Source organism: Panthera uncia, chromosome C2, assembly GCF_023721935.1.
Source record: "Panthera uncia isolate 11264 chromosome C2, Puncia_PCG_1.0, whole genome shotgun sequence".
Classification (NCBI taxonomy): Eukaryota; Metazoa; Chordata; class Mammalia; order Carnivora; family Felidae; genus Panthera; species Panthera uncia.
The window spans coordinates 53,590,947-53,611,646 of NC_064810.1; the positions used below are offsets into that span (position 1 = coordinate 53,590,947).

The 20,700-nt window shown below is 36.9% G+C and overlaps 1 protein-coding gene across 6 annotated transcripts in view; it reads left to right on the forward strand.

Annotated features, from left to right (window-relative positions):
* BBX (BBX high mobility group box domain containing) overlaps positions 1-20,700 on the forward strand; it is a 283,503-nt gene that overhangs the window by 203,338 nt on the left and 59,465 nt on the right. For 5 of the 6 annotated variants that reach the window (XM_049628124.1, XM_049628123.1, XM_049628122.1 and 2 more), the window contains 3 exons: positions 2,360-2,427; positions 15,007-15,087; positions 18,188-18,262. In XM_049628124.1, coding sequence (XP_049484081.1) covers positions 2,360-2,427; positions 15,007-15,087; positions 18,188-18,262 — 224 coding nt within the window. The remainder of the gene's footprint in view (positions 1-2,359; positions 2,428-15,006; positions 15,088-18,187; positions 18,263-20,700) is intronic. The other variant, XM_049628126.1, reaches the window with a different exon arrangement.

The following is a 20,700-nucleotide window of genomic DNA, read 5'->3' on the forward strand; positions in this document are numbered from 1 at the left end:
CAATAGCTCCAGGCTCCGAGCCATCAGCCCAGAGCCTGACGCGGGGCTCGAACTCACGGACCGCGAGATCGTGACCTGGCTGAAGTCGGACGCTCAACCGACTGCGCCACCCAGGCGCCCCTAAATTTTTTTTTTTTTAAACATGGTGCCTAGCTGTTTGAATCTGAGGGATCCTTACAGGGTCTTTAAAGGACAATTTAAGCTTTTCCTCAACATGGAGCCTCTTCTGTTTTTCCATTAGTCCTTGTCACATGAGATTTTGCTATTTTCAATAATCCCAAAGCAGCTAGATGTATGATTTCCAAGAAGGGAAAGTGCTATAGAATTTAATTGAGTACAGGCCTTGTTGGTAAAGGGAAAGCATGCTATCTGTATATTTTTGATGTTCTAGATAACATTATGTAAGTGTAAATTAATGTAAAGGATGATGGCAGTTTTTTGGTCTGTGTTTTATTATCTGTACAGCAAAGTTACATTGGTACATAACTGAAATAAATCGTCAGGTGAGCATGTTCCTATTTTACTTTATATTTGAACTAAAACATTTTTATTTCTATTAGAAAGCAATCATCCAGTCCTCCTGATCCCTAGAATGACAGCTGTAAAAGCATTTAGCTGCCCTAAAGAACCAAATTAAAATTTTACTTTCTTTTAAATTTATTTCCCCCTCCTTATTTTAATTTTAAACAGATTTAAGTGTCTATTTTAACAAAGCACAGTAGTTCTTAAACTCAACATTTAATTAAAAGTGGAATCTTAAAACAACAGCAAAGTGCCTTGTTTCATCATAAAAGCTAGAGTTCCTGTGTTTTCTGTATGTGTATCTTCCTGTGTGGCTACTTTCCAACACTGAGCTATTTCTAGACCACCTGATCATTTGGTGGCCTGTTTTCCCCTGTGATAACCTTTTTCTTTTTCTTTTTTTTTTTTTAATAACCTCAGATTATTTTTTCAATTTTTAAAAAAATTTGTATACAAGATGTGGTCAGAGTTGCTTCATGAGTAAGACAGATTGTATACAAGAATATACTTAAGGTCATATCTTTAAACAGAAAAGAAAAACACCTCAGTGTCTTCACGCAAGAGTATGCCTGATTCTCTTTAAAAAAAAAAAAAAGTGTTTATTTTTTAGGGGGAGGGACAAAGAGAAATAATCTCAAGGAGGCTCCATGCTTAGCATGAAGCCCAGTGTGGGACTTGATCTCACAACTCTTGAGGTCATGACCTGAGCCGAAATCAAGAGTTGGAGGCTTAACCAACTGAGCCACCCAGGCGCTTCTGATTCTCATTTTTAATTTAGGAGAGATTCCTAAAAATAAAACCGTATTTATTTAGGACCTATATGCACTAGGACAGGCACTGAGTTAGGCACTGTCATATATGTTATTTCATTGCAGATCTAAAACTTAATTCATTTAAGATAATCTTAAAGGATATAGGTCTGTTACTGTTTTTAATCCTTTACTTGTTTAGGGGCGCCTGGGTGGCTCTGTCCGTTCGTTGGGCATCTGATTCTTGATTGTAGCTCAGGTCTTGATGTCATGAGTTTAAGCCCCACATTGGGCTTTGCATGGGGCATGAGGTCTACTTAAAAAAAAAAAAAAAAAAACTTGTTTAATTATACCTCTGGATTGTAGATCTACCACATTGCTGTTTTTATTTTGTCCTTTTGTTTCCGTTGGTTATTGAAGGAAGAGAATAAAGACCTTCACTAATATAAAAAGGATTCATTTAAAATCTTAAAAGTATTTCAAAGAAGGGCCTGACTATACTCCTAAGATTTAAAATATCAAAAATACATAATTATCTAGTGTAAATTTGTTTTTGAAAGTTTTAGAGAAAGATTATTTCAACGAAGCCCACTAGTAGATTTTGGAAGGCCCATTTATAAAATTTGTCTCTGTTCTGTAGTTTCTCATATAGTCTGGTTTTTGTATCAGCCCTAATTTTACATGGTAGAAATAACAGTTTGAGAATGACAATATCAAACTTCGTAGACATTAAGTATAAGTACTCTTTTGGTTTGTTTTTTTTAATCCATCTAAATTCCCCATTCAATAAGGCACGAAACATCACATGAGAAGATAATTCATATTCTAAACAGCTATGGAACTGAAGAACAGGTTATGTTGGAATGGTGGGACAACAGTTGAATTTAAAAGGCTCACAAAAGTATGAGTACATACTTAAGCACATATATGCTAGGTTATTGCTATATAAAGAGTTTTGAAAGTTTTCTATAAAAAGTTATATATGGTTCTGTTGGATTGAGTCTTTGTTAGTATTCCCTTTCGACTCTGTGGATTGTATGTACCTCATGCTTGTGGATTGATGATTTATTTCTTGTTGACTTTTTTAGATCCTACTCAGATGGGAGGCCTGAGCATGCTACTTTTAGCTGGAGAACATGCTCTTGGAACATCAGAGGTAAGGTGGTCCTCATCCCTGACCGCTCTGCTCACGCTGGGGCTTGAAAACACAGACATCTGTATTCTGTTCACAATGTTTTTTAGTTTCACTGTTTATAGCTCATAAGCAAACTTTACTTCTCTTTTTCTTTTCTTTTTGTCAAGATCTATTTGTGCTTTGTATTGCGCCTTGAGTATAACAGTAGTGGTATAAATAAGTCCAAGAGGACACAAACAAGTCAGGTGCAGATTTTTGAGGTTCTGTGAACCTGAGAGAAAGAAACGGAATATACCGAATGTTAGCATCTGCCATGATTGTGTCATGGTCTGTAGGGCAGGTCCTAGGACTCATTCCATCTACTCATAACATACCCTGTTTTTTGTGATGTTCTCATGTAGACTTGCTAGTGAAAAAATGAGAGTTTAATTGTCAATCTCTCTGGTACCTGAATAAATCCAGACTCCTGTGTATGAAACATGGCACTCCAAGATTGCTTTATTCTTTAAAATGGAAAACAAAAAGGACCCAGGCCCTCATGACCTTGGTTTTATGATCTCTTATTTTCTTGCAGTTTCTGGACTGCTTTTACAAAACATTTTTAGGTATGGTTTTGATGGGCAGGTAGTAGCAGTTAAGCATGCATAGTTTGCATTTGTGAAATTTCTTGCTTTTCCAGGGCCATTTAACAGAGGCCAGACAAATTAACCTGCAGGTCATATTGTTTTACCGACGTCAGCTACTTGAGATGGAGATTTTTCAAGCCCAACCAGAATCGCTATTTACAGCAACATAGCAGGCATCTCATTCTACTGCAGATACATGTATTTTCTACTTTTTTAAAAAGTTACCAGTATGCCATACAGTGGACTCATTCAGATAGTGGTTTTAGAAGATACCATGTAAGATACTTATGTCACAAAGGCCATTATTATGTGTTGTTTACATTTGTGATCCATAGTTGGTGACCGTATATTCAGTTTAACATAATTATTTTGATTCCATTCAATTCAGTGTAGCAAAAGAATATGTAAACTGGTATTCTGGTAGTTACTTACGTGGTACTAATCTCTAGCTGAAAAAAATTGACATGTCACTTTGTGCCTTTACATACATGTTATTCAGCATGTTTTTACTTCCTGACACACTAGAATTCTCAGGAAGTCATTTCCCTTTCTGACACATGGCTGCTACCTAATAGGAACCAGACTGACTCTCACTTAGGTGTAGAGTATCCCAAGCATGAATCCCAAGCTGAATTTTGGAATACTAATGCACACTTGACCTTTCAAGACAGTATGACTCATGATTCCCAAGAATGTGCTGTATTGTTAGAGTTGGCATCACCTTTTCTAACAGACTATACTATAATGATGTTTTCTTCCCAACTTCTGTTACCATTCTTTCTAACTCTCAGGAACATGTTTAAATAAATAAACATCCATCCATAGAACTTACAGATAGATAAAAATAGTAAAGACTGCTTCCTCCCTTCCCCCCCCCCCCACTTTTGATTAAAGTTTACCTCTTGGGCTCTTCTCAGTGAGAAGTTCTCCTCCCTTTTAAGAAGAGCAGATTTTTGACACAAGTAATTTAAACAGTGCATTGGTCAACCTTTTATTTCTGAGGAATGGGAGCTATTTTGAGAATTCTCAAGCTAAACAAATTTAAAAAGGTAAATTACTTGAAGAAGTGAACCATGTAGGAGAAGGGAATCCATGCTCCTTGGGAGGAAGTTGCCAGCAGTTAGGTCTTTAAGAACCACTTCTAAGAATACAGCTCCATCTTCATTTTTCCTACTTCTCATCTCAGAGATATATTTAGGTCATTATTGAAACTAGTCTTGAGATACTGAAACAATTAAGCAGTGAGTATTGTACAAAATTAACCTATGTCTAAATATGATTCATTCTGAGAGTTCCTATCCAATATATCAGTGTACTCCATTTAGCACCTATTTTCTGTGCAAAGACTAGTCTTATTCCAGATATACAAATGTGGTTGTACAACTTTAGGGGCTCTATGTATATACAACTCTATGTACATAGACAGATGATGACCGTAAGACAAATATAGTAAATATGTACTTACATTTTCCTAAGAAAATTATCAGGATAATGAGATAAGGAGAGAGTTCCAGAAATTTCATACTGCTGACATTTGGAACAATTACTGTGATGTCTGTTTACACTATGAGGTAAGACCAGTCAAATAAAGTGACATTTTACAAAAATTCTGCCACAGGAAAAGTCTAATCATATTGGCTTTTTAAAATGGCATGACAGAATTCTTATTCTGAAATATTATTCTTAGAGGGAGGAGAGTTTCCTTTGTTCATTATCCTGAAACCTAACTACATAGAAAAAATCCTCAAAAGTCTATATTTTTAAATGTGGAAATTTTAATATACTAATAGTCGTTTTTAAAAAAATAATTTTAGAAGGTATCGAGGCTTCTTGTAAATAATAATTTTTCAGATGTAAATGATATATCTGAATATCTTCCAATATCTGAAGTAATAAAATTCCAGATTAAAAGCTTCTTTGGCCTATAATATTTTCTACATCTATCTGAAGTAGTCTTAGAGTTTTAGAGAGAAATTATAGGTTCTTGAGATATCAGTGGGGAAATAATGACAAAGAAAATGTTTGAATTTTCTCTTTTTCCTGAATCTCCTGATTAACTCTGAATTTGCCAGAATAAGTTTGTTGCATTCTGAAGTATACATTTTTACATGCTGCTGTGATTGAGGCAGGCTTTCTTCTGCAGTTTCAATTGTGGTAACTTTTCTGACAAGTAAAAGGGATGAAATTTGTATTTACAGTTATTTTTCACATAAATGATTAGCTCTCTACTTCCTTTATATCCAGAGCACATTGAAATGCATTAAGTAACCTTTTTAAGTGTTTCTCATTAATTTATGGATGAGGAAAGAAAATAGATATATTAACAGGAAAGACACTAAGGAGTGACCCGTGGCTCAGAATGCCGGACTAAGCTTGTCTGCGTTGAGATCCAGTGAAATGTAAGCATAGAAGTCTCATTAGGAAATAATCCTGTAAGAGGGAAGGAAACGGAAAAGGATGGTACCAGTGAATATGAGATTTAAGCAAACATATTTAAATCAGAAACCAAACCCAAGTTGTTTTAGCAATAAAACACAACATAATGATCAGCTGAAAATAGGCCTACAAAGGGCTGCAGAGGAGCCCATCTGTTCAACATCAAAGTAACATTCACATTAGGAGCACCTGGGTGGCTCAGTCAGTTAAGCATCTGACTTCCACTCAGGTCATGATCTCGGGTTCTTGTGTTCGAACCTCACATCAGGCTCTGGAGCCTTCTTCGGATACTGTGTCTTCCTCTCTCTCTCTCAAAATAAAATTAACATTTTAAAAAAAGTAACATTCACATCAGACTCTGGGAAGAGCTAAAGAGAAGGCAGTTACATAAAGAGAGTTAAACCCTTACATTTTATATCAGGGAGTTATTATCTAAAGATGAAAATGCAATAAATAAAGTTTATAATGATTATTTGATCTAGAGTTTGTAGAAGTGATCTCCAGGACTAAAAATCTTCTATACTTTTTTATATTTGTTACTTTAATAAAAATGCAAAGCTGAATTAAATTACAAAATAAAGGCAGAGAGTGCTGCATTTCAGAGAGTGTGAAAGGGACTGTTAGTCAACACATTATATATAGAACAGCTTGGATTAGTATTGGAAAAGACAACACTCAGTATTGGACCTAAGTCAGCGCCAAAAAGTCAGAAAGTCATCTTAACTAGAACAGAAGGGATAGTTTGGGGAGTAATGGAAAATTTTAAAAGTGAGGCACGATAATCATAGCTGATAAAAAGGTTTGAAGGCATCATTATCTTTTTAGTTGTAACTGAAGGCAGACTTTTTTTTTTAACATTTATTCATTTTTGAGAGACAGAGCGTGAGTGGGGGAGGGGCAGAGAGAGAAGGAGACAGAATCTGAAGCAGGCTCCAGGCTCTGAGCTGTCAGCACAGAGCCGGACTGGGGCTCCAACCTACAATTGGTAAGATCATGACCTGAGCCGAAGTCAGACACTTAACCCCAGGCAGACTTTCAAATGTGTGGGAAATGTATTAGATTTTAGGTCTGTGATTTTATTTTATTTAAAAAAAAATGTTTATTTATTTTGAGAGAGAGCGGGTGCGTGAACTGGGAAGGGGCAGAGAGAGAGAGGGAGAGAGAGAATCCCAAGCAGGCTCCAGGCTGCCAGCACAGAGATCTATGCGGGGCTCAGTCCTAAGAACCGTGAAATCATGACCTGAAATCAAGAGTCGGAGCCTCAACCGACTGAGCCACCCAGGCGCCCCTAGCTCTGTGATTTTAGAAAGCCTAGTTCTTTTGTTAGAAGTGTAAAGTTCTGATCAAGTCACTTTTTTCTTTGCCTTCCATCCTGTAAAATGGAACTAATAATAATACCCACTTACCTCTAACCCTCAAGACATCTATGAAGATTAATGAAATAAAACCTGTAAGGTAGTTTTAACTCTGAAAACGCCTGAAGAGCATTACTGCAGGCCCCTAATATTATCACCCTATGTTATTCTAGGCCTTTCATACTTAACTTGAAAGTTTAAGTTATGTCGTGCATCGCTCCTACAGGATGTTGTGTGCGTTACCAACAGCGCATGCATATACGCGTGCACACATGCAGGTGTGTGCGCACACATGCAGTTCTTTGTCCATTGAAAACTTGTAGGAAAGTGCAGTTGTAATTTACTCTCTATCACTAGGTGCTCAAGAAGGAGACAACTTTTTAATACCTGGGAAGAAACACTGTGTAGGAAGTATGACTTCAGCAGAGTAGCTGAGTTAGCATGGAAGTTAGTGGAGGAGATGCTAGCAAATGATGGTACACCCCCATTATGAAGGGACTGTACAGGTCACACGTAAGAATTGAACAGTGTAGGAACTGTGTGCCATCTTTGCACACATTCAGTCCTATGACAGTTATTTGCCTATGCTTACTTTGTGCCAGTCACGTCAGGAAACAAACCCAGACACAAGTCTCTGCCCTCATGGAACTAATGATATAAAAAGATACAGGGGCTTATTCTTCACATGGTATTTCTGGCTTCAGAGGAAATCTGAGTGATTTTTTTGATCACCATCTGCCTGTTCAAAAGTAAAACAGTTTATCCAAATTTCTATATGATTGAACTTTGAAAATATTCAATAGATTTTGCTTCATGTTTGTAATATCAATCTCTCACTTCCTCCAAGGAGCCCTTCCTGATTTGTTGAGCCAGATTTGATTCCTCTCGTTCCTGATAATTGCTCTGCCAGTGTTAATGCATTATAGCTCTTGATTATATTTAGTTATATTCTTTATTATAAACTCTATAATAAAATTCTTAAAAAAATTTTTTTTTCTCATTGTATTCTATGTTTAAGTCTTGATTCATCAGAAGACTTCAAACAACTGAGATAGGAGCAAAGATAGGATTTAAACTGCAGGACTCCTTGCTTGCAGAGTAGTTACAAAACTATCACTTACTGAGCACTTCCTTCATTCCCGGTACTGTTCTTAAATGCATTACTTAAGAGTAACTCTTGATCTTCACAACAATCCTGTGAGTTAAGTCTTGCTTCACAAGTAAATATTAAACCATTAAATGAGGAAGTGGAAGCAGAAGGGCTAAATAACCTGCTCAGAGCTGTGCAACTTGAAGTGCAGAACTGAGATCTGAACCCAGGAGGACTGGCTTCATGCAGGATACGGGGCCTTCAGCCCCCCCACCCACCTGACCTTCGCTCAGGCCACTTCTGCTGTGGTGTCCTGTGCTGGACCTTTACAGGGGTATTTCAGGAATGCTTTCTGGCCCAGGCACTATGCTAAGCACTTAGGCTGATTATCTCATTTCACTCCCAACAAGCCCTTTGAGGTTGGTGTATTATTCTTATTCCCATTTCATAAATGAGGAAACTAGGCTAGAGAGGTTAAATAGCCTCTCCAAGATCATAGAGCCAGGAAGTCACAGTGCTAGGATTTACATTATGTGTAAGGTTTCTGGTCAACAGTAGGCTATTAGTAATTAAGGTTTTGTGGAGTCAGAAGTTACACATGGATTTTTGACTCCTGTTGGCCCCCCTAACCCTCGTGTTATTCAAGGATCAAGTGTATTTGTAAAGTGAATGAAAGATTATGTCCATGTTTTAAACACTGTGAGTTTTAAGTTTTTAAAACCTATAGATTTCGATAAAATTGAAAGTTCTCACCTGTCTTTATTATAATTTCTGACATCAGTGAAGTAGGCGAAATTATTTTCATACCTGTTGGTACATTTGAGCTCGTTTGATATGTGCCTTCCTTAGGCTGCTAATTAGACTATTCCACTATACTTAGATGCATTGAATTCCACAACCCCCCCCAACTCTTACCCCTTCCCATCAAAGCTTTTATTCCCTTCTCACAGTTTCATAGCTTCTAAACCTATCTGATGAGGAAATACACTATATTTAAATTTTACATTAAATAGCAAATGGGCTTTTTGAGCTTGCTTTCTCTTCTTTCTTTCTTTCTTTCTTTCTTTCTTGTTTAAGTCACTGTTCACTGCCCATTTTGGCTGGAACTGTTGTCCGGTCTCTCTTTCTTTCCTTCCTTCTTTCTCTTTCTTTCTTTCTCTCTCTCTTTCTTTCTTTATTTCTTTCTTTCCTTCTTTCTTTCTGTGTTTCTTTCTGTCTTTCTGTCTTTCCTCCCTTCCTTCCTTCCTTCCTTCCTTCCTTCCTTCCTTCCTTCCTTCCTGGTTAAGTCACTGTTCACTGCCCATTTTGCCCAGCCTCTTCCATATGTCAGCAGTGTGGGCTTGAGGCCCAAAGAAGCATCTACCCTTGCTGAGTTCCCAGGCCACACTGCTCAAGACAGTGATGAAACTGCATGGGCTCTTTAGTCTCCCAGAGGTGGTAGGAAAGGGTGGTGGGGAAGGTGGGCCGCAAGTGAGCTGGGATAGAAAGAGGAGGATGCAGAACACGAGGATAAAAGGGAAGGGCGGTTGTGGGCACTGTGCTGTTGAGAGCATGTTTTTATACACTGCTGCATTCTGGTTTCACATTGTCCGTGGCAGAAGGCAGAGTAGTACTGTTAACTACATTATCATGTGAAGAAATTGAGGCAGGAGAGATGCTGCTGTCTCAGTTGCTATGACAGTGATTTGTAGAAGTGGCCCGGAGTCTGTTCCGGACTCCATAGTAGTGCTCTGTCACATGGCTTATAATGATAGGAGAACTTCACTCAATGGTGCTGGATGAATACTCTGGTAGCCCTGGTGCCCTGAGTGAAACCACAGACTTATTCTTCCTTTCAGCCACATGACGTGTACTCTCAATTTTGGGAGCGTGCAGGTCTATGCGTTGTTATCTGGTTATGCTCCCCAGGGTAACCCAGTGTTCTTCTCAGCTGTGGCTCATTCCTGAGATCAGCTCGCCAGGTGCAGTGCTTCACTACTCAGGTTCTCTTTAACCTAATTTAGGTTTAATTAAGAGTGGCTTTATTTTAATCCTCAAAACGTTTTGAAGGGACTAACTTGGATGTAATATGCTTACATTTAATTCACCTGTGTTTAAGCTCAAGTCCATTTCAGAGCTTCATTTAACATCTCATATTAAATGCAAATTAAATGATCACTCAGGTACTCTGTTATAGAATACTTGGCCAAAGAAAGCCTCCAATTGTAGGAAAGACTGGGTCATGCTGAATGAGGGCGAGAATCAGATCACTGGCCCTTGGCATCACAAGGGATCTTTATACTTAAACTCTGAAATGGAATCCTCTACTCACAAACCCTCTCCTGTAGAAGACAACCCCCTACACCCCACCCCCAAACCTTTCTTCTTCAAATTCCCTCTTTCAGTGAAAGGCTTTGTCCGACCCTTTCCCTCAGCCCTGACATCTTTCCAGGCAATTACTGGGGCCTGGCAAATACCATCTCTGATTTAATTGGAACCCCACATCTCAGCTAGTTTATTTTTTTAACCTTCTAATTGGTCTTCTGCCTCCAGTCACTTCCCAGCCAAGGTCATCCTGCACTCCACTGACAGAATTATCTAACTATGTATCTCTCATCATGCTGCTCCACTGAGTGAAAACTTTGGCTGGTTCCCCAATGCCTTCAGCCTAATTTTCAAACTTTGTAACATGGAATTCAAATTTCTCTCAGTTCGATTCATCTCCCACTACACTCCCAGGCTTCTACTCTTCATCCATACTGAGAAAGTCATTGTTTCGCAAACACACAGGGCACCTGCCTCCATACTTTTCCTTCTGCTGTTGTCACATCATTTCCGCAATTCTGGTGCTTCTTCTTGGGATATCTCAGACATTACTATCTTGACTTCTCCCTGTCCCAGAAGGAGTGAAGGCTGCTTCTCTGTGGCAGTTCACCAGTGTGCACGTACCTCTTAACTGTGTAGCTGCCCCCTGTACTTGGATCACAAGCCACATTCCCTTAGTTACCATTTTATTCCCTATCATGTAATGTGTACTAGCGGAATGTAAGCTTCTTAAAAGCAGTCAGCAGTCTTTGTGGCTGGCACATCGTAGGTTTTTATTGTGTATTTGTTGAAGGAGTGACTATCAACAAATGTTTGGATTAGCAAGGGAAGAAATGTATGGTTCAGATAGAACCGGTGCACTTACCCCTTTTGTTGACCATATGTGTGCATCAGAATCCCACTGTGTGTAGCTGTGGTCTTGTGCCTTGTGAAGTGGGAACAGGCTCTTGCTAATATCTAGCTTTCCAAAGCACTTACAATGCATCTAACTGGTGTGATCTTGTTTTATATCGGGAGGCTGGATCACATTTCTGTATCTACTGGTTTCACAATATGAAGTATACTTATGGAAGAAGATACTACTTTGTTGTAATTCGTCATTTGCTAATAATTCCCCTTTCTTAGTTATTAAGAATTATAGCTAAATCATAGAGAAGATTGAATTTAAGAGAAGTTAACAAAATTTTGCTTTTAAAAATCCCATTAGCTGTTTCTTTCTTGGGCAGATAGCTACACCTAGTGGCTTTGTGGATTATTTCAGAGACTCTAGGAACAACTTTTTGGGCATTTTTTTCTCCCTTTATTTAACCTCTGCTTATTTGGTATCTTTTATTTCCTTTTAATTGGTGAAAAGATATTTTTAACTCTCTTTTATTCTGTTATTTTTAGAAGGTAAGTTGATTCTAGCATAGGAATGGAGATAGAGGAATTGATGTTTGTCCATAAAAAGCATGTCCCATGTCATAAGTAGAGTACTGTAAATACGAATAGCAAGGCAATTAGGCCCAGGACCCTCTGATACTTAAATAGGAGCCTTTTGTGCAAAGTACTCTCTTTCTGTTATGTGGATATTTCCCAGATTTCTTTGCCAGATGTGTATATTAATCAGTATATGCACAAATATACACACTTGCATTAGATGCCGTATTTATCAAGCACACAAGAATAAATTCTACCCACATACATTTTCCGTGTCATTCTACCATATTTATATTTTGAGATTTTTGATGGAAATATGCCTAGCATGTATCACACACATTTCTGCCTTTTAATCAAGGCTATGTTTTATAATTATCCTTATCTTGACAACTTAGAACCATAGTTAATAAATATTAATTGCTGCAGTGAACTGAAGCCTTCAGGAGACACTTAGAGACTCTTTGCTCTAATTTCTTTTAGATAGACTACAGTGCTTTACAAAACATTTGTGTCTATTCTTTACAGTTTTTCTGTCTTCTCCTTGTGTCTCTTTGCTACTGGTATTGTTTCTTTTGCAACTCTCCTTCTTTTGCAATTCTATTTCTATTTCTCCTACTCCTGTCCCCTTCTGAATTGTGTCTTCTAATTCTGCTGTGGACTAGAGAGGCAACTAACCACATAGCTTAGTAGTAACTCAATTCTCCTGGCTCCTACTTTTGTGCCCTTACACTAGCCTGAAAATATATACTAAATCCACAGTGCTTTAAAGTCAAGAGTAACTAATGCCTTAAACTCATGAATAAAATTAAGAGTAACTAGATTTTGAGATATTGTCCACTAGAGTAAGTTGCATAGCCTTAGAGATTCTGTTACTACTATTTTAGCCATTGGTCAGTCTTTGTTGTGTGATTCCTGGCCAGGTCACTGAGTTCTTTGTATCCATACACACACAGAATTAAGTCAGAGTATTCGTTGTACATTTAGTATGCATCAGGTACATGGTGGGCACAAACTTGCATCTGTAGACTTCTTTGATAGCATAGCACAATTGATACAACATTCAGGATTACAGTGCCTTGATAATTATTTACATTTGAATTCTCTATTCAAATTTGTTTAAGAGTGTCCATAATAATGATTTGCAGAGGTTCTCACTTAACTTTAAAACTTTGTGACTTATGTAATTATGGCCAGATAATTTATAAACAGAACTTGAAGAGAAAGTTGACTCTTCTTTTTACAGCTCGTATGATCTCTAAGCCACAGGGTATCTAATCTCCTCACGAATGGTACCTGCATGCAGTGTAGCTACCCTAAATCTATTAGATTCCAAATATCTTTCGAAAATTCTGTCACCTGTGTAACCTATATTATTAAATTTTAAGACTCTTTATAATCTTAATTTAGTCCTAGGTTGATTTTAAATAAAATTTTGATTATTTACCAAGATATCTAGGAGCTAGACTTAAAGGATTTCTTTATAAACTAAGAGAGTATTGATTTTTTTTCATCATTCCTAAATAAAACTATTTTTTGTCCAAGTATTCTTTTCAATGAAGAAATTCTTTGTGGCCAGTAATTTCGGGATTCATTGGCTTTCTTTTTGATGCATTTTTTGTCTCCTTGACTTCAAATTCTTGGGGAGTAGGACTGGGCCATTTGGCATACAATTTGTCAAGTAGTCAAGTGGCAGTGAGAGAGCCAGGCTTTGGCATCCAGACCAGAGGTGGAAAATTAACAAAAGGTTCTGCACTCTTCTCTGGAGTTTAATATCATTAGAAGAAGGTGACCATTACTCTTTCAAATCCAAAGGTGACAAATAAAATTTCAAATGCTGGTTCCTGCCTGGTGACCTGTGACACTATTTGAGAAACACATCTTCAGTATCTAATGAAGAGCTTCATTGAGAGACTCCATTTTTAGAAACGTAATCTGGGTGACTGTCAGGTGTTTCCACAGGATTCAACCACCTAACATAATCACATGCCGCTATTAAAATACATTGGAAAAGGTTTGATAACACAGGAAAAATAATGTATTGTTTAAAGAAGAGCATTCATTAACTGTATTACAGTACCTCATTTTAGTTAAAAAATTATCTTATACAATTAGAAGAATATATATGAGTATTAACAGTGCTTATCTTTTGTAGATAGCATTGCAGATGATTTTTTTCTGTATTTTTTTTCAGATTTGCAACAATGAACTTGGATTATTTTATTGTCCGCAACATGTTATTAAAAACTATTTTTAACTTGTTTTGCCTCTATAGTGAAAGAAACTTTTCCCCTAAGGTTTCCTAACATTGTCATTTAGAAAAGGGGGAGAGGGTACACTGATTTAGAATTTAGAAGACGTGTCAACTTTAATTTATTCAAAAAATACTTGTTGACATTGTGAGCAGGCAGTGTTGAGGATTCTTTATTAAACTAGGGCCCCAGGAGAAGATGGACAATAAACAAATATTTATGTCTTGTGATAAGTGCTAAAGATAGAGAATAAAGGGACTACTGAATGTTGCGGAGGGGAGGTGTCTTTTATTTTTCTGGTCCTAAGTTTCTTAATCTGTAAAAAGGGTCAGATCAGAAGAATAACAATATCCTTCTCTCAACATTCCGTGACTTTCCTGACTTTTGAATTACACTTGGCTTCCTAAGCAATTATATCACCCAAATACAGAAATAGGTCCTTTTTAGCAATGTGATAAAAGAGGAAGTGTGTGTCTGGACAAGAGTACTGAATAAATAGCAAAAAAAAATTTTTTAATCCAGTGGTATTTCTATAACTTATTAATAATAAAGATGGCAAGTGAAGATTGCAGAACACTAAATGTGTGTGTAGTGAGTAGTGCAAAAGAAAACATGTTTTGAAAGAAATTACTCTTAGGTAAGTAGTAACTTTTCTGTGATTAACATTTGTGTATAGACACACGAACACCTAGAAAACAATTTGACTTTAGTTTTGCTTTCCCAGAAGGTTTATATCATCAAATCTCATTTGCATTTTCATGCAGTTAGGTGATATAAAATATTGGGGAAACAAACAACATGAAAGAAGTAGAGTTTTTTTGGAGTTGGTGGCAGAAAGCCAAAAGATAAAATGGACATCATTGGAGAAATTCTCTTTGATGAATATGAACTTTTCTAAAATGCATTGTCTTGTCCATCTCCTGTTTTACTGCATTTAGCTGTTGGATAGCACCTTGTATAAAACTTTGCAGACTAGAACTACTTTTTTGTCATAGTTCGCCTCAAATTAGGGGAATGAAAACTTCTTTCCTCAAATAGGAATGATATAGGTGGCACTTGTCATCTCTTGTCTTCCAGAAACTATTCCTGTGATGCCTCACACCATCTTTTCTTTGTTTCAGATATCCTCTGGCAGTTGTAGGCAGGATGTTTCAGAATCCCCTGAATTGCGTCAGAAATCACCATTATTTCAGTTTGCTGAGGTAATATGTTACAATTTATACTTAATGAGATTATATTGTGAGCTTAAATTTAGGTTGATGGCAGTAACTTAAAGCAATGAAGAATTCTCCTTAGCTCAATTAACCATAGATAGGAAAACAGAATCAAATTTTGGAACTCCACAGTCTGTCAATTAAGGAATAACTTTATGTTTATAGAAGCTTCTCATTAAGTCGTAGTAAATATTACATTTAAACCGCATCACTAATTTTTATTCATGGATAATAAAGTTAAGAATACAATTAAACTATTGTTAGAACTTAGTCATTTATTAGCTGTTAATTTATCAGTTGTTAAATCAGAAGATGGAATCAACTCATGGTTATTGGCTATGCATTCCTTTCTTTTAAGAAAAAGAAAGTGCACTTTGCTCTTAATTGAAACTTTAGCATGCTGTTGGCATTTTTCAAGGTCTTATGTCTTGTGTCAAACTTGTTTGATTCCCTATGTTTCCAATGTTGCTTCAGAGATGATGTAGAAAAGCACATTGTCCTTACGATCAAATGTATAAAGTTAAGACAACTTCCCCAAATATCTTCATTTGCCCTAGAACTCAGTACGGAGCCATCATTGATTAATTTTTTCTAAACCTTAAAGTGGTTTTCCCTTGATCGTTTGAATTGTCTTTTACTAGACCTTCTCTTGCACTGTCATCCTTCCTAACATATGCCATTGTGTTAGGTGTTGTCCAAAGAGAACATATTTTTAGTTTCAGATTCTTTTCTTCTCTAGTGCCTTTTCCTGGTGGATCTCAACATTTCCTTGGCAAAACTACAATTCACAAAGGCAGAGGCCATTCCTTTTGAGACATTGTTTATAATATACATAAATGCCTTGCTAATACACCAGAATGTTATTGTACATATTTGCTCACATGATATTCCTTACCTATCACTTTCCTTTCTATATGTTTGAGATACGCTGTGTGAATTCCAATTGTTTTATATATTATTTCCTCAAGAATTTAAGGTTACAGAGGATTCACTCTGCACTCAACTTTTAAACAGTAGTTATAGACATGTTAAATAATGTTGGTCTCAATTTTGAAAGCATAGATGCATGGCCAGTGATCCCTGAATCTAAAGATCTAATGAAAACCCTAAAATTTCACATGAAATTTTGTATTGACATATGCTCATTTTTGTGGGCTCTATAGCATACCTAAGAGATCCCTGACTCTGTTGATTTATAGAAAGGGTCCCTATTCCTAATCTGATATTTCTTCAGGAACTCCCTATTCATGTCATTGACTGAGTGTCTCTATCCCAATAATAATTTATAAAGAAATTCCCTTGTTTAGAAACTTGTGAAATGCCTTTCAAAAATCTAAGGGGTTGATGTCAGTGGTTTCTCCATTTCCTTCATTGTCTTATTTAATTTTCAAAGAAATATAGGCTAGGCAATTTCCCTTACATAAACTGACTATTTTCTTTAACTTTTATAGAGGGTTGATAGGAATGAAAAGTGCTCTCTGAAGTTAGACCTACTCAATTCATAATTCCCAGGACTTCAGGAAAGTCCTTGTGGACTCATACATGCAGTCTGTCACACTTGAACATGTTTTTCGTTTGAAATGATACATTTCATGATTTGACCAAGAAGCATACAATTTTTCCTTCAAATGTCTTTAAAACACTTGGTTAAATTTTATTCACTCACAATGATGGTTTTATATCTACTTTATTAAATAGGATCTGGATCTTTTTTTCTTTTTACTGATGTTTATTCTAAAGATGCTTCTATGTCTGATTATAGTGGCATTAAAATTTTCTTAATGGCCTCAGCAGTGAATAAAGTCAATAATTCCATCAGTCTCTTTACTAATTCTTTCTCATCCCTAAACATTACTTTGATACTGTATCACCAACTGCCTCCATGGTTTTTCTAACCAGCTTAATTTAATTAAGATGAAAAAAATTGACTTCTCTGGTTGAAGGATTATAATTAAGGTGCATTTTATTGCTTAGTAAGTACCCTTTGATGGAGTTCATGAGCACAGTTAATTGAAGAACAATACTTTTATGGGACTGGGAATGGGCTGAATTCATAATGCCTAAGCTTTTTGCTCTTGTGACTCACTTTCACCCTATTTTGTAGCTGGATGGAAGTATTGTTCACTTTGGAACCAAAATTAGTAACTGACATTGTTCTCAAAAGATCTTTGAGAAGTACTTCCAAGGGCCATCAGAGCAAACTTAATAAGGCTACCATATACCAAGTGGAAAAGAAAGGTCTCCCAGTTGAATCAAGTATAGTATGGCAGAGTCCTCCATCCACTGTCCGATGCCTGTAGAGTGAGAGGAAGAGGGAGAAAGAGAGTTGTGTGTGTGTGTGTGTGTGTGTGTGTGTGTGTGTGTGTGAGAGAGAGAGTGCGCACACGCACGCATGCACATGCATGGTGTTAAAAAAGAAATGCTGTTCCTCTTCAGTGAATAATTTATTGGGTGCTGGTACTATGCCAGGCAGTGTATTCTGTAGCTTGTTTTCTTTTCACTGTAATCCTGTAAAATGGGGATTATTCTCTTCATCATCATTGTCAGTTTACAGTTGGGAAAAATAAGTCTTAGAAGGATTAGCTGAACTGCCCAAGGTCATGCAGCTAGCGAGCAGCAAGCTAAGATTCAGTCCCAGATACCCTGAGCCACATCCATATGCTTCTCAAACACTGTTTCCCAGCTGCCTCTAAGCAGAGAACAGCTTGGGGGGAGTGGTGTAGGAAAGAGAGCGACTGACTTTCCTGCAGCTTCCAGCTTTTAATAATATTTTAAAAAATATATTGAAATAAAGCAGTTCATCTCAACGCTTCAGCAACAGCAATGTTGCTGTTTGCAACATACCTGGTACCCTACAAGAGACATGGCAAATGAGCCAGTCGTGGTCTTTTGTTCTTCCAGTCATCTGTTTTTAGACACATGGCCTTTGTCTTCCTTTATCATTTATACTGTTCTTCTAAAAGGCATTAAGGGTGATGATTCATGTCTTAATCTTTATCAGTGTGTACAGTGGAAATACATGGCTGAATCTATTAGTCTGATATGGGAAAATGTCCTTGTGCATTAAAGATTACTTGTTTCCTTTCAGATATCTTCAAGTACGTCTCACCCTGATGCTTCTTCAAAGCAGTGTCAAGCCTCAGCCTTGTTTCAGTTTGCAGAGGTATGACCTCTTTTTTTTGTTGTTGTTGTTGTTAATGATTATTGGGCTCAGAAACTTACTGAGCTCAGGAAATATTAGAATAGAGTTTTAATAACATATAGCGAACTTTAGGCATGCCTTTCGCCATTACGAACATAATGCACGTAAGGGAATACTTCATGCTTTTTGCTGCCTTTGCTATAATCATAGATCAGCTCCATATTTTGTATTCATTTTATAAACATTCATTAAGGAGTTCATTTAGAATAGACCCTTTTCACTAATTCATTTATTTAATTTTACCTTGTTTTTATTTTAAAAGCTTGAAAAAAACTGCTGTCCACGTGAAGGCCTTAGGATTCCAATTTATTAAATTTTTCCAGTAGTGACATTAGATGCTGTAATTTATGAATAACTCACAGTGAATGCAGTGGTGAATACAACCTGTTAAATCATCGGCACTTAGCTTTCTATGTGATGTAGCTTTAGCCAGCGTTTTTATTAGTGTTTAATCCCAGGCTTAGATCAGGTCAGCTCTTACAGGATCTCAGATTTCTTTGGTTTGTCAGCCAGAGAGAGAGCACACACTAGAGAGTGCTTACTTAGTGTGAAGAGGCACATCGGATATGCTTGATTTTACCACAAAAGCCCTGGCCTCAACCATATGCTGCTCATTCCTAATGAGCCTGTATGACAAATAATAAAATGCAGATTGATCGTGAAAATAATATGGTGTCTGCTTTCGGTCTTTCCCCTCTTTCCTCTTTTATTAATTCCAACCAAAAATACATATCCTAAACTAAGCAGTTTTTTAAAGGGTTGAGAGAAAATGACAAGCAGGACTGTTCTGTTTAATATTGATGTATTGAATCACTTTGATTCATTTGAATAAAGAGTGCTGCATAAATGAAATGTAAAATGATATCCTTTTGGCAAGAGAAAACTCAGCATCTTACTTTGAAAATGAGGAAAAATTACTTTCAGCTTTTACATTAAAAAAAGAAATCCTGCTTCCTCTTGGGACACTTATCTCAACCACTGTGACTTTATACCACCAGTTGGCCTGCTTATCTGTTAGGCTTCTCTGACACAGTATTTGCTTTCGTTGTTGAGGGCTATTCTATCGACTGGTAACGAAAATATCATGATGCTACTACCATTTATGAAGAACAATTTGCTTGATGAATCTGAATAAATTAGGATTTTATTATAATTTTTCATTATGATAAGCAGACTGTTATTTCCAGTCTGGGGAAATCGTTTTGTTTACTTTCTTGCTTTCCTTCAGTTGTTGGCATCCATTTATTTGATACGAATACTTTTTTTAAGAGTTAAAAAAAAATTGTGGTAGTGACTAAATTTGTTTTTAATTTTGATGTCCGAGCCAGTCCCATGCAACTTTTTAGAAATATTTTCCTCAAAACAGAATGTATTTGCCATATATTCTGTTTGATTAAATTTTACACTCTTTAGCAGGAATATAGTGGCTCATCTTTGACACACCTGACAATGCATTAACTACCAAGAGTATTCAGCTTCATTTAAAATGTCAGTATGGGATATCACAGCTGGTGTTTCCAACAGTTATCTTCACTCAGAACGTGATTGTTATTTAAGTGAAACTATTATCATATTTATGAGGAGTTCCCTGAAGCTCTGGGCAGCTTTGAGGAACCAGTTTGCTGATGTAACAGGGGCTGTCCTGTGCTTCTGGAGAATGAGATCCCAGCCTCTCTTAAAATAGTCCTTGCTACTCAGTATGCTCACTCCTTAAAGCATGAGAAGTTTTTTTCTTTTTTAATATTTTTTTTAATGTTTATTTTTGAGAGAGATAGAGCACGAGCAGAGGAGGAGCTGAGAGAGAGGGAGACACAGAATCAGAAGCAGGCTCCAGACTCTGAGCTGTCAGCACAAAGCCCAACGCAGGGCTCTAACTCACAAGCCCTGAGTTCATGACCTGAGCGGAAGTCAGAGGCTTAACCGACTGAGCCACCCAGGTGCCCCAAGAAGGGTTTGTTTGTTTGTTTTCCAAGAAAGAAAAGAAACTTTTCTCTCTTGGGAGTTGTGCAGGGATATGTTTGCAGATTTCACTCCTCTGCTCAGTAGCATCAGGAGACATAAAAAGTGTTAATTTGAAAATGATTAGAGTTACTGCAAGACCTCATAAGAGAGGAAGGCATGCATGGTGGCAAAATCAAAATATTTTGCCCTAGAATCAAATGCAATTCCCTCTGTCAATCAGTATATTATTTTTGCTAGTTATATTTTGCTTAGATTGATAATATTAACACTTTTCATTCCTAAGTAAATTAAATTATTGCGTGCTTGTTTATTAATTGTAACTGTTATATATGATTATACAAGAGAAGCACACGGTTCCCTAAGGATATGTAACTTCTCTGGTCAGTTGCCTCAGCTGGCCCAAGAGAACCCTAAGTTTCAATCTCTGACATCTTATG